This window comes from Branchiostoma belcheri, unplaced genomic scaffold, assembly GCF_001625305.1.
Source record: "Branchiostoma belcheri isolate BF01 breed outbred unplaced genomic scaffold, Haploidv18h27 scaffold77, whole genome shotgun sequence".
Lineage (NCBI taxonomy): Eukaryota > Metazoa > Chordata > Leptocardii > Amphioxiformes > Branchiostomatidae > Branchiostoma > Branchiostoma belcheri.
Window position 1 is genome coordinate 518785 of NW_017804431.1, and position 14101 is coordinate 532885.

Sequence of the window (14101 nt, forward strand, 5' to 3'; positions counted from 1 at the left end):
CGTTTATCGCTCAGAATTCAGCAGCCTTGTGGCGAAAAGGTTATTGTAGAGCTTTGACGGTCGGTTGTCTTGAAAATTGTACGCCAAAAAAGGACGGGGAATTTGACTGTGGCTAAACATACGTAGATAAGGGACCCCAAAACTATGGTTTGTTGCTGGGAACATGCACATTTGATATTGGGACTCACATCAATACTCTCCCCACACGTTTGCTTCCTAGGAACAACTGGATCACCTGATGCACACCCTTCACGAGACCTACCCCCACTTTGTGCGCTGTATCATCCCCAACGAGGTGAAAACCGGCGGCATCATCGACGGCCCACTGGTCTACAACCAGCTGACGTGTAACGGCGTACTGGAGGGTATCCGTATCTGCCAGAAGGGATTTCCAAACAAGCAGATCTTCTCTGACTTGGTTGAGAGGTACATCGAATCATCGACGTTTCTTCACAAGCAGTTACAGTTAGCGTTTACTAAGTTTAAAGTGCGTCTGACTATTAGTAAAGTAAACCTCCAATTGACGTGTGCACCTTTTGAAGCAAGATATTTGTTTAGGGGATTCTTTTTATTCATTTATTTATCCATTTAGTATTTGTGGAAGGATAGACATAATAGGTGACTTTAACCTCTTCAGTAAAGTTTGAACCACTCACACCAGGAAGGTCCCCTACTCTTTTCTATATAAGTGTGGTGGGTTCTTTTAAATTGCGTGGGGAGTGTCTCCCCCAAACACGGGACCTCCATTTAACGTTTTTGAGATGACAACCTTTAAGCTTCCATAAACTCTCTCGTCATCCGAAGATACCGAATCCTGGCAGCATCAGTCTTTGCTGAAGGGACCTTCATTGAAGGAAAAGAGGCGTCCAGGCTGCTGCTGGAGGCTACAGGACTCCCGAAAACGTCCTACGGCATCGGTTTAACCAAAGTCTTTTTCAAGGTAACGTGAAGTTGGATGCTTTCACTCTATGGGTGATCATACAATTAAAATGATAGATTAATCTTTATCTTTATATAGCAGATACTTACTACCAATATATATGGGTTTTCTACATCGATTTTTCAACATTGAGGCATCCATGTATTTTTATTAAGAGTATATCTATCCCTATTTATTTTCCCTGATAGCTTATTAATGTCTATGCAAGGCAACACATCGTCGACTTTTCTTCATATTTCTTTCTGATTTATGTTTGTATTGTCCTTTTACCGTTATGTATTTGCATTTAATTGCCCATTGTTGGCAAAAAGCAATAAAGATTCACACTGAACGTTTTACTCCCATCTCTAGGCCGGAACGTTGGCCAAGCTGGAGGAGATGCGAGAGGATAAGATCAACGCCACCATAACCGGGATCCAGTCCGTCATCCGCGGCAGGAAGCAGAGGTTTATCTTCGAGAAGCTGTATGCAGGAAGGTACGCAGCGTTACCTGATACTGACCTTAAATGTACGTTTGTGCTCTAAAAAGCTAAGTACAGGTCATGAATAGACAGGAAAAAGAATACAACAGTGATACTTAAACTATACATACTAATGTGATCTTGTGAACAAGGCTGACGGAGTCGGTCGAAAATTTGGGTCTAAAATCCGTCGAAAATTTGGGTAAGTCCCAATTTACTTAGTGTAGGCTATAACGTTAGCTCTTTTGGTCATGATGATGCTGATGTTGTTGCTGTTAATGATGAAAATAATTTTCATAATGATGTGGATTATGATAATTGTGTTAATTGTGTTGCTGTTTTTTCCTGTTGATGATGATGATGGTCTCATACGTCTATCCTCTATCCATCCAGACAAGCGTGTGACATCATCCAGCGCAACATCCGGTCGTTCTTCAAGCTGCGTCACGACGGCTGGTACCGGATGTACGGAGCCATCAAACCGCAGCTCACCGGAGCCAAGGCTGAGGAGATGCTGGAGGTCAAGACCAAGGAACTGGAGGTCAGGGCATATTTGACTCAAATTTAACTCACATTCGATTCCAGAAGTATAGAAAGGTAGGTCAAGACCAGAGAACTGGAGGTCAGGGCATATTCAACTCAAATTTAACTAAGATTCGATTCCACAAGCATATAAAGGTAGTCATTTTACTATGATGTTTATGTTTACCGAAGGAAAACATATTGTTTTTGCTCAGTTTCCTCTTCTCCAAACAAAAAAAGGTCAATGACCTGAACCAGACAGTCTATCACCATGGTAGCTAGCTATAGTGTTCGGTTACATCATGTTGCAGTTTTATAGCAGGAGGGATTTAGACTCCTGTCACCATACATATGAATGTGTCTGAGTAAGAATTAACAGAGCACACCGTATGGTAGGTGTCTGGCTAATGGATACTGACTGGCCAATTTGATACTCATTATAGTAAACTAAGGTTTACCGTTGCGAATAGGAAGCAGCGAAGGCTCTGACGACCAAGCGGAAGCAGAGGGAGGATCTGGAGAAGCAGATTAACGACATCCTTGCTGAAAAGGAAGACATTCAGAACCTGCTTTCTTCGGTAAGATTTACATTAGTTAGGTATTTACGAATATGTAATATTCTGTGTATCAGATTACTAGCAGTTTTACTTGTAGTTTTCTTCCTTCAGCTCAAGTTTTATGATAATAATTCAGAAAGGGGCGACCAGATAAAGTAAAGTAACACAGACTAAGATTTTTATTTCGTCGCCGTCCTAACAGGAAGGCTCGGTAGTCCGCGAGGCGGCTGAAGAGCGCGTCCGCATCCTGGCCAAGGAGTTTAACGAACTGCAGAGCGAGCATAAGGAGCTGGAGGAGCACTGGGAAGACATCAGCGAGAGCAGCAAGACTCTGCAGATCGGCAAGGACAGGGCGCAGGCCGAGGTCGACAAGATGAAGGTAAGGCACTATCAGAGAATAGACTTCAGTTTTCCAACTTAGATATTCTTATATAAATAGCCAGCTTCAACAGTTAGCGATCTCAAAGGAGGAAACGGCTAGCTTTGTCATTCGCTAGAAACGTGGCCGTCTTCTTTGACACTTAAGAGAAGCATGCTAGGCTTCAGGACGTCGAGTGTCTTGCTGTCATACATGCACATGGGCATGTTGAAACACCTCGAGATAATCAACTGAACTAAAGCCGTTTCGATGGCAGTTCAGCTGAAAATGAACTCTTCATTAAAAAAAGAGAACACTTGGCAAAACTTGTGAAAATGATAGTCGCAACATGTTTCTTCCCTATCATAAAAGTTTATCCGTATTGGTGGTTACATGTTAGAGTTAAAACTTTAGATACAACACAAAGTTCTCTCACCAGTGCTCTCGACCAGTCACTCTGGTCTTCTCCAGTAGACTGACCCAGTGAGGCTTACCACGTGGGTTCTTTGAAGTGTGACGTCAACACTGGGTCAAAGGTAGATGATGTAGGCCCCCTGTCGCGGTTGAGTGAAGAGTGATGGGCCCTTGTTGTTTTTTCTCTCGTTGAACAGAAAAAGATCGAGGACCTGGAGCAGAAGCTGTCCGAGCACGAGAAGAGCAAACAGGGCGAGGAGGAAGCCCTGAGAGAAAAGGAGGACGTGGTCGCCAGCAACCAGGACAAGATCGCACACCTGCTCAAGGAGAAGAAGCGGCTGGAAGAGCTGAACGCAGTGAGTAGAAACAACCATATTTTCCAGTATAATGAAAGAATCTTTATACAGTTCACAGTTTTAGTAAGAAAATCAGCCTCACACTATGAGGCAGAACATCAACTTACATACAAACAAAGACAGGAAAGGCAAAGCTATACAAAATGCCTAACTATGGTCGCAAAGTAAACAAGAACATCCTAGAACAGTCTTGCAGTCTTACGGATCTTTATAATGATCCTACCCAAATGGCTGAATGCACATGTGACCATATGTGGTCTAGAGGGTCTAAAACATGGAGTATAGAGTAGAGCACAAAAATACTACATTCTAACGCTCAATACAAAAAAAAACTATGTATTATAACAACACTGAGTTCATCTACGTCTATATACTGTTAACCGTTGTTTCATCTTTCTTTTCGAAACACATGGAATAGTATTCAAGGAAACATTATACAAATAATATCTAAAGATACACAACGAAAGACTCTCTATCCTACAAACATTTTTTGCCCAGCTTGTACGATAGTTTTAATCCGTTAATCATTGGTTACATGCTTTACTCACATGTTCTGTCCCCCGTAGCAAACCCTTGACGACCTTGCCGCTGAAGAGGAGAAAGCCGCGCAGTTGTCCAAGCTGAAGATCCGGCTTGAGCAGACCCTGGACGACGTAGGTCCACATTTCAGTGTGTACGTGTGTGTGTTTGTGTTTGTGTGTATCTATGTGTGAGCGAGCGTGTGTGTGTGTGTGTGTGCATGTGTGTGTGTATGTGTGTGTGGGTGTGTGTGTGTGTGGGTGTATGTATGCATTTGTGTGTATCTGTGTGTGAGCGAGCGTGTGTGTGTGTGTGTGTGTATGTATGTCTGTGTGTGTGCATGCATGAGTGTGTGTGTGTGTGAGTGTATGTATGTATTTGTGTGTATCTATGTGTGAGCGAGCGTGTGCGTGTGTGTGTGTGTGTGTGTGTGTGTGTGTGTATGGAGTGAAGGTTATGTCTATAATGCTCTTGCTTTGACTAAGCTGTGCCGTAGACGAATAATGAAACCACACTTTCCAAATTCCACAATTGGTCATGAATCATGAAGGCCATTGAAATGTTTGTTTATCTCGAACATGCCGAATGACAAAGGCTTACATCAATGGTCTGCCCTAATCTCCCAGCAGATCTTTTAAGAGTTGTTGAAAGTATGTAGTATCTTTTTACAACAATTACTCCTGCATGGTTTTGATGGTTCAAATAACCGGAATAAACGACCGCTTTTCTGCTGTTCCCCAGCTTGAGGACGACCTTACGCACGAGCGGCGAATCGTGACGGAGGTGGAGAAGGTCAAAATGCGCGTGTCGAACGACCTGCAAAGGATCATGGACTCGATCACGGAGACCGAGAACCTCAAGATGGAGCTGGAGGAGAGGTTCAAGAAGTAGGAATTTTTTCTTACTGTTCTTAGTGACAGTTATGCAGTCAACTAGATCTTGGCACGTTGTTAACACGTACGGCAATCGTAAGGCCGGGCCCTAACATTGGCACCAGAAATTCCAAGTATGGACCTTCAGGTGAGAATAGTTGCGAGGCTGGTAGGTGTCGCTCCACTGTATACATGTACAATTGTCAGGGCGGTGTAAAGTGCCTTTTCCAAGGGAAAAAATCAGGGCACGTCAGAGGACCGAAATCGGACCCTCTTGGTCATGAGCCAGCTCTCTGACCATCACGCCATGCGATGCCACATAGTAGATCTGTAATTATCCCGGTTTGCAATATTCTCATCCGTCAGTTGTGCAATGGAAATCGTATTTCTTCAGAACTTTCTAACCTTTACTTGCCCCAATTCTGTCCTGCAGGAAGGAGTTTGAGCTGAATGCAGCTCACTCCGCCAGTGACGACGAGGCCGGCCAGGCTGCCGTGCTGTCGAAGAAGTTTAAGGAGATGCAGAGGGTAATCAGCGAACTCGGGGACGACATGGAAGTGGAGAGATCAGCACGAGTCAAGGTATTGTAAAAAAGAAAAGAAAGAAAGTCCCTTATGCAGAGCGTAGGGTGGTGCCCATATCCATTTCGTAGCCCTTGGGCGACCTACATTTGTGCAATGCACTACAGCAGGGGGCTGGTCCGCTGGTAGTGCTGTGTGTTTGACCTTCCTACACTCTTTCTCATATGTGCTGAGTGCTAAGCAGAGAAAGAAGTGTGTACCATTTTTAAAGTCTTTGGTACGACCCGGCCGGGGTTTGAACTCACGACCTCCCGGTTACAAAGCGAGCACTTTACCAATTGTGCTATGCACCGGTATTGTAAACGCATAGAAAATAGTTCTGCTCTGACAGCAAAAGCGCCACCTACATTGGCTACATATATCGGCAGGAAGCAGCACTCGAGTCAAGCTCTATGGAAGATGTTTAAATGTGGTGTTTAGATGTTTGCATGTGAAGAAACAAACACCCAATATCCTAAGCTTAATGAACTTTGGTTTGCAAGGGTATGCAATACTTACTGATGCACTCCACGCGTTCATTGCCCAATCAAAAAGATTCTGTGCTTCTTCCAGCTGAGCCACACCAAACAATTAATTGCTGTACAGTTATAAAATCGATTGTTGAAATTGCAGGTGCGATTTATTAGATAATGTTATTTGTGTATATAACTTTATGATTTATTAGATAATGTTATTTGTGTATATGTCCAGGTATGTGTTAGGTGTGCACGCTATCTTGCTGCCTAATGCACACTTTGTATTGTCATGTTACAATTCTGAATAAACGAAATAAATAAAAAAAATATTTAATGCCTATTTCATGTACCTGCCTGCAGTCGGAGCGTTCCCGTGCGGACCTGCAGCGCGAGCTGGATGATGTGGAGGGCAAACTGGAGGAGACTTCCGGTCTGTCCGCGAACGAGGCCGACAAGAACAAGCGCCGCGAACAGGACCTCATGAAGGTGACTGTCTACCGAAGTTTTTAAAAGAAAAAGTACATAGAGAAAGTGATGATGCATTCAACTTATTTTGACGCCACCATTTGACATAAAATAAAAGGCACGTGAACACACTGATATTACCACATGTTATAGACACATGTTTCAAACAGCATAAAATAGGGAGGCGTCTCCGTATGTTATGCTTTGAAAGTTGTTCGGTTATTTAGCAGGACAATATCTGCAATTTCGTGTCCGGACAGAGGATGATAATGGTAGAATTAATGGCCCATGTAACTCAATTAATTCATCGCTCAATTAACTTATGCCGTGGTAAGTACTATTCGATCTAGTTCGGAATGCAAAACTGTGCACAATGTTAACTGGATGGTTCTGTCATCAGATCCGGAGGGACCTGGAGGAGTCTCTGGCGTCTCAGGACGCTGAAGTGTCTGACCAGCTGGACGATCTGATAATACGTCTTTATTTGTACGACGAACAGTTATGAAGTCTTGTATCAACTCTATTGTTTTCCCAGATCCGGAGAGACCTGGAGGAGTCTCTGGCGTCTCAGGACGCTGAGGTGTCCCTCCTGAGGAAGAAGCACGCGGACGTGCTGGCCGAGATGTCTGACACGCTGGACGATCTGCAGAAGGGGAAGAACAAGGCGGAGAAGGACCGGGACTCGCTCAGGAGGGAGGCGGAGGATCTCATGATCACGTTCGAGGCGCTGTCCAAGCAAAAGGTACGTGTCTTTACGTTAGGACTTGTAACAATGTTTTGTTTTTGCTACAACAGAAATTTTTGTAACGGAGTTTTGAACCCTATTCCAAGAGACATTGTCGAAGGAAAAGATGCTCATATGAGTCATTTGTTTTGTACTAGGATGGAATTTTTTGTCAAGAGATCAAACTCACTGAACTAAGTTCGGGTTACCAGAACAGCGTATGCCCATGCTTAGAAAGTAAATGGAAAATCCTTTAGATATCAGATATAGAATACTTTGCAAATATATTCTATATGCTATATAGAGCCCGAACGCTGATATATGATATTTTTTGCATGCATGACGTATATTCTGATTCTTGTACGTTACATCAGGTCTACACGTTTTAATCGTACATCAACGATCCCTTTCTGTTTACAGTACCAACTGGAGAAGGCGAACAAGCACCTGGAGTCGACGTTTATCAGCGTGACGGTGAAGATCGAGGAGCACACGCACATCATCTCCGAGCTGCAGTCGCTCAAGACGCGTCTGACGGCCGAGAACTCCGAGCTCACCCGCCGCCTGGAGGAGTCCGAGTCCAACTACAACGCGCTCAAACGCGGAGAGGCCATCCTCAAATCACAGGTACGTTTCAGTTGTTATTACAACGTTCAGTAATAATCGGGTAGACTCTAGACACACCCCACATATACAGTTTATTTATGCCGTCTGACGGCCGAGAACTCCGAGCTCACGCGCCGCCTGGAGGAGTCAGAGTCCAGCTACAACGCGCTCAAACGCGGAGAGGCCATCCTTAAATCACAGGTACTAATAATCAGTTGTTGTTACAACGTTCAGTCATAATCGGGTAGACTCTAGACACACTCCAAATATACAGTTTATTTATGCCGTCTGACGGCCGAGAACTCCGAGCTGACACGACGCCTGGAGGAGTCAGAGTCCAACTACAACGCGCTCAAACGCGGGGAGGCCATCCTTAAATCACAGGTACGTTTCAGTTGTTGTCACAATGTTCAGTAATAATCGGGTAGACTCTAGACACACTCAAAATATAAGCACACAACTGAACAATGCATGTGATATATCAAGCCCAGGGTTCATTATTGAAAGGTACTAAATTGTGGGACCTGTGACAAGCCCAGCAGGAGCAGAGCTACTTACCGTCAGGTCCACAAACTGTGAACTAAACGTCCACCAGGATGAAAAGGACTATGATGAACTACGTCTTGAAGAAGCTGGATCGGTAAATGTGATTCACACTAGTTGTGCAGGCCGAGCTGCAGCGCTTCCAGTGTTAACTGTTCTACTACTAGTCTACTACTAGTCTACTAAGCTTTAGTAACTCACGTTTCCCTGCAGGTTGAGGAAGCTAAGCGTGCCCTGGACGAGGAAATCAAGGCCAAGAACAACACCATGGCCCAGCTGCGCAGCGTGCAGGCAGAGCTGCAGCGCTTCCAGGAAACTATTGAAGAGGAGCAGGAAGTTCGCGCCAACGCGCAGAGGGATCTCTCCAAGGTCAACGCCGAGGTTCTCATGTGGAAGAACAAGTACGAGAGCGAGGTTTCCGGCAAAATGGAGGAGTCCGAGGATGTGAGTGTGAATTCTAATAATCATGAATTATTTTGTATCTTATCTAATTGTGTTTTTTCATCATTCACTCGTATTTGTGTTACGGTTACTATAAGTTAAATGGGGAGGGCATCCCATAAGAATGTCGAATTCTTCTCTCCTGCACTTTTTGTTCATGGATGACATTAGTAAAACGGTAGGTCAAGGTAGTCCCATAGCCATTTTGAGACCGGAGGGTCAGTGGGTTTGTGTCCATCTCAGATAGAAATGCGTCTCTAGCTTCGATTAGGGACGTCCCTCGGAAGGGCCCCGGTGTACGATAGACTAAATACTACTATCTGAAAGTGGGTGATTCACTCCAGGAAGAATAGTGTGGAATACACCGTTGGGCATCCCTATTAAACAAACAAAACCAACTATTATAAAATAATCGTATTTTCCCTCAGATCAAGCGGAAGATGGCCCTGCGTCTGGCTGAGGCAGAGGAGGCGCTGGACGCCGCTAACGCGAGATGCCTGAGCCTGGACAAGACCCGCATGCGCCTGGCTGCAGAAGTGGAGGACTTCCATGTACGTAATCTGTGAAACTTCTTACTTAGGCAATGCAGTAATGCATACACTCTTTATTTATGTAAGTTTTATTGTACAGAAAATATAAATGGACAAGGGAAAATAAGATTTCCCGTGTGTATCCCATTCCAAATCAAAACTACATCAGAAGATAACTACAATGAGCAAGGCATAGTGAAGTCCACGGAACGAATTTGGCGATGGTAAATAGAGGCCTGTATCTCAGATCGCCGTGAACGAGCTAATACGGTCAGTGCTGACCACGGTTTAACCCAAGTTAGAACTTTATCTACTTCGGTAGATCGCTAGATCGGTTTCGGTATTGATAAATGACAATATCTGCACTCAGTCTGAATAAGTTGCTATTTATGGATTTAAACTATTATCGTACCTAGAAACGTGTCTATCTTGTCCGATGCCTGAATAGGTTAGGGATCAGGCATAGATTTGCAACAGGCAACCAGAATCATACTTTAGCGTGTTTATGGATGAAGAACGATTCTAGATACGAGAACTACTATGTAACCATGTGCTTTATTATCTCTCCCCTGCAGATTGAGGTTGAGAAGGCGAACACTCTGGCCTCCCAGCTGGAGAAGAAGCAGACGCTGGTGGACCGGCAGATCGTGGAGTGGAAGACCAAGTGTGACGAGCTCACCATCACTCTGGAGAGGTCACAGGTCTGTATAAATAACTATCGTCACCGTGCCTATGATGAACTTTACCTATTTCGCATACTAAATCAGACCTGGCTCGATCTGTAGTCATCAGCATCTTTCTGCTGAGAGCAAAAACTCTGATCCGCAATGTACGCAATTCTACCTTTAAACTCACCTTAAAGAATGAGTAAAGGTACACGCAAAGGAAGAAACGGAATGTTTACGCATGCTTTATGATTTGAAAATTTTACGCACACCTTACGTGCCGGTTTTTGTAATTCGGTGATATGTGTATCACTTTTACCAGTTTTTCTCCAAACATGGCTCACACTTGCTTAACATGTAACATTGTGTGTTGATGAGCAAAATCCAGTTATTTAAAAGAATCATAAAATAGTACGTTATAGAAAGATTAGAAAGTTTATTGCCCGTAGGCTAATTGCAAGTACATGTAACATGGAAATAAAAGATGGACAACAGGGTGGATAACAATATAGTATGCAACTACTAGACACTAGATTCTAACTTATTCTAACTTGTTGTAATCCCCAGGTTGAGAGCCGAACGCACCAGGCTGAGATGCTGAAGCTCAGGTCTATGATCGAGGAGATTAGCGAGGCCATAGAGATGCAGAGGAAGGAGTCCAGGATTCTGCACCGTACGTGAATCACTTCTCTCATTAAGCTTACAGTTTGGTACTCCATATAGCAGTGATAACAGATAGTGGAGCTTGTTGGGTGCAAAAACATAGTAGTTTTTCCTACAATGCTAAATATACTTAAACAAATAGCCCGTATACAATACTTCAGTAAGGTTTACATACCGTACCATACCTGGCCTGTGCATATAGGCAGGGTAGGACATACCGTACAGAATTTGCTACGACTGCAAAACCTCTCCTCATACACTCTCAAGTAGTATATTTACTTCAGTTTCTTTAGCATTCATTATAGACTGACGTTGTCCCTCTAGACCCTGACCCTTTGTCATGACTTCGACTTAATTTGACGTTATTAGGATCCACAATTCAGCTAGTCTTCCTTCAGTACAAAATAACAACTGTCACATAATAACGCAGGGTAATAAATAACACAGACTTGAGATTCATGCAACAACTGTTTGATACAAGTTTATTGTATTATTAAACATTTCTGATATTTAATTTTGAAATTACGTATTCGTTTCTTTTCTGTCTCCAGAGGATTGTTCCGACCTGCAGGACCAGTTGTCCGGCAGCGGGCGGGCGGTGGCGGAGACGGAGAAGGCCAAGCGGCGTCTGGAGGTGGAGCTGGAGGATCTGCGCAGCGCGCTGGACGAGGCAGAGGGCGCGCTGGAGATCGAGCAAGGAAAGGTGGGAAAGATTGCGTCATTTCAAGGGCCATAAAATGCATTTACCTTGTGTAACACTAATAGTACGATAGATACGGGCCAGTTTTGTCTGACCGTTATCTTCTGCAACGCACTGGAGGGCGCTCGATCAAGCAAGGAAATGTATCACTATCTAAGACCTTGTCATACTGAATGCCACATATGGCCTCCCAAACACTGCCAAGCACCCTCCTACCCTGGTTAGGAGTAGGTCGGGAGCACTTAATATCCTTGACCTCCAACCAAGCAAGGTTGGCTAAAGGTCGGATGCAGTCTGACCAGATTTAGGCCACGCCTACCCTTCTATACGAACCTAATCGAATTTAAGCAAAATGTGAGTCACATTTCAACCTCAAAGACTGATGACCTACTACCGAACACCAGCCAACAATCACCGAACCTCCAGGCCACACCGAATGTTTTAAAAAGTAGCCGACCTCTAGCTGACACCAGACAACCACAGCCAAACTTGCAATTTTGCGTTTGCTGCCTTTTGTGACACTCATTGTGCATTGTCATTTTGTGATGATATGTTTGTAATTAAAGATCTAGTGCACGTGTTGTCCTATTACAGGTTGTAAGAATCCAACTGGAGCTGACTCAACTGAAGTCGGACATCGACCGGCGCCTGGCCGAGAAGGAAGAGGAGTTCGAGTCAACCATGTGAGTACCACATTGTCTTTGTACATTTAGGACGGTAAATTGTATAGGAGGAATGTTTAAGCATAGAACTGAACATGACTTGCTTTTTTGCATATCGTAACAAGAGCATCCGAAATGAAAGGCCTGTAGGCTGACATTGTGATATATTCGAGATGCTATGCTACAGAGCCATCACTTTACAACTTTATTGTATAGATTACGTACTAGTATATAATACACTGTACAAGTATGGAAGGCACTGATACTTATTGTGGTAACATTCTACATTCAGAGCTGGTCCCCGTAGATTACATGTGGCTGCACCTACGCTGCTGGTTTGTAACTCATAACACGTATTATTTTGTGTACAGCAAAATGCACCACCGCACGATCGAGCAGATGAACGAGCAGGTTGACGTGGAGTCGCGGGGCCGCGCGGAGGCACTGCGGCAGAACAACGTCCTGAGCGGGCAGCTGGGCGAGCTGGAGATTAACCTGGAGGGCGCCACACGGGCAAACAACGACGCCAAGAAACTGCTGAGCAGACTGCACACACAACTGCAGGAGCTTCAGGTATATTCGCAACTGACCATCAACTGATTTTGCTAGCACCATCTTTCTGCAACACAACACCTCTCTCCCCAAAATTGGAGGAACTCAGGTGGTATATGCTTGGACATATCCTCAGAATGCCACAAGACACACCTGCACAGAAAAGCCCTGAAATTCTCATTCCTAAGGGAGACATGAAGCGCAGAGGGCTAGGCCCTCCCACAACAAGAAAGAAACTCAGATAGCTCGCGAAAAGAAGACACAGTGGTTAAGAAATGAAGAAAGACTAAATACATCTGCATGACGTCTTCTTACGACTGCAAATGCTGAATATAGTGGATGATGATGATGATCTTTGTTTTCTTGACCTTTGCAGATGACCCTAGACGAAACTATCCGCATGCGCGGTGACATGCGTGACCAGGTGGGACTGAAGGACCGGTACTGCAGCACGATCCAGACGGAGATCGAGGAGGTCCGCAGGCAGCTGGAGGACACCGACCGCGCCAGGAAGGTGACAGGAACAACATTTTTTTCACTTAGGAGCACTGTGCGCTCAAAGTCTAGGCGTACCACCAAAAAGATAGTTCTATAGACGTAAATTCACAACGTTGCACTAATATATAATTTCTATGTAGAAACGCGCGCATTGGTTGTCACAGGTTGAGGATAAGAAATTATATAGAATTAAGCAATGCTATTTGTCTCAAACCTCGATTCAGCCAGCTAAGGCTCCAATGGTATGTGTGTGCAAATCCCGGCCAGTCATCTTCATCATCATCTTCAGGACCAAATTTATACCCAATATTTAGTAAAAATCTGCCACATAGATTACGCCAACTCAATGCACACTCCTATGTTTAATTTTCACCTCCAGTTTTTTAACAATTAGCCAGACTAGCAAGGAATAGGAGACTGTGGGATGCTAGACTGACTAGGATAAAGTGACTATATTTTAAGGCATGTAGCAAAAGGCATTGTAGGTTTGCTGATATACACCCCCCCCCCGCAGCTTGCTGACGCCAGCCTGTCGGAGTCTCACGACCGCGTGAGCGAACTGACCACGCAGACCTCCGGCCTGGTCACCCAGAGGCGCAAGCTGGAGGGAGACCTGGACACGCTCAGGGCCGAGCTGGAGGAGCTCATCAACGAGCATCGCCAGACAGAGGAGAAGGCCAAGAGGGCCATCAGCGATGTACGTTATTCACTAATTGTATATTTTTTGTTCTTTTGTTGGTAAGCTATTGTGTGTATGTTATGCATATGTTACAACTGTCACTAAGACTCCAGGAAGAGTAGTAAAGACAGTACCAGAGACAAAGATGGCCTAATTTATTTTACCTTTTTTTATTCACGAAAAAGAGGGAATGGTGTGATTTTCAAACGGTTCTTGGGTTGCTTCTGGAACGTTCTGTATTGCCCTTATCGTAAAATGGGGTCTCTATCCTAGAACACAAGCTCAAAGAGCTGCCACAGTTTTGGGTGGTGGATCCATGGAGCCGGCAAAAAAAGCGA

The 14101-nt window shown here is 44.4% G+C and overlaps 1 protein-coding gene across 1 annotated transcript in view; it reads left to right on the top strand.

The window, feature by feature from the left end:
• Positions 1-14101, top strand: part of LOC109485604 (myosin-16-like) — a 31194-nt gene that overhangs the window by 12765 nt on the left and 4328 nt on the right. The window contains exons 19-40 of the mRNA XM_019789290.1: positions 221-426; positions 805-940; positions 1292-1416; positions 1795-1942; positions 2394-2501; positions 2683-2859; positions 3450-3608; positions 4175-4261; positions 4869-5014; positions 5433-5580; positions 6396-6521; positions 7036-7242; positions 7645-7851; positions 8587-8817; positions 9243-9365; positions 9920-10045; positions 10577-10682; positions 11224-11375; positions 11967-12055; positions 12406-12607; positions 12963-13100; positions 13599-13781. Coding sequence (XP_019644849.1) covers positions 221-426; positions 805-940; positions 1292-1416; positions 1795-1942; positions 2394-2501; positions 2683-2859; positions 3450-3608; positions 4175-4261; positions 4869-5014; positions 5433-5580; positions 6396-6521; positions 7036-7242; positions 7645-7851; positions 8587-8817; positions 9243-9365; positions 9920-10045; positions 10577-10682; positions 11224-11375; positions 11967-12055; positions 12406-12607; positions 12963-13100; positions 13599-13781 — 3330 coding nt within the window. The remainder of the gene's footprint in view (positions 1-220; positions 427-804; positions 941-1291; positions 1417-1794; positions 1943-2393; positions 2502-2682; positions 2860-3449; positions 3609-4174; positions 4262-4868; positions 5015-5432; positions 5581-6395; positions 6522-7035; positions 7243-7644; positions 7852-8586; positions 8818-9242; positions 9366-9919; positions 10046-10576; positions 10683-11223; positions 11376-11966; positions 12056-12405; positions 12608-12962; positions 13101-13598; positions 13782-14101) is intronic.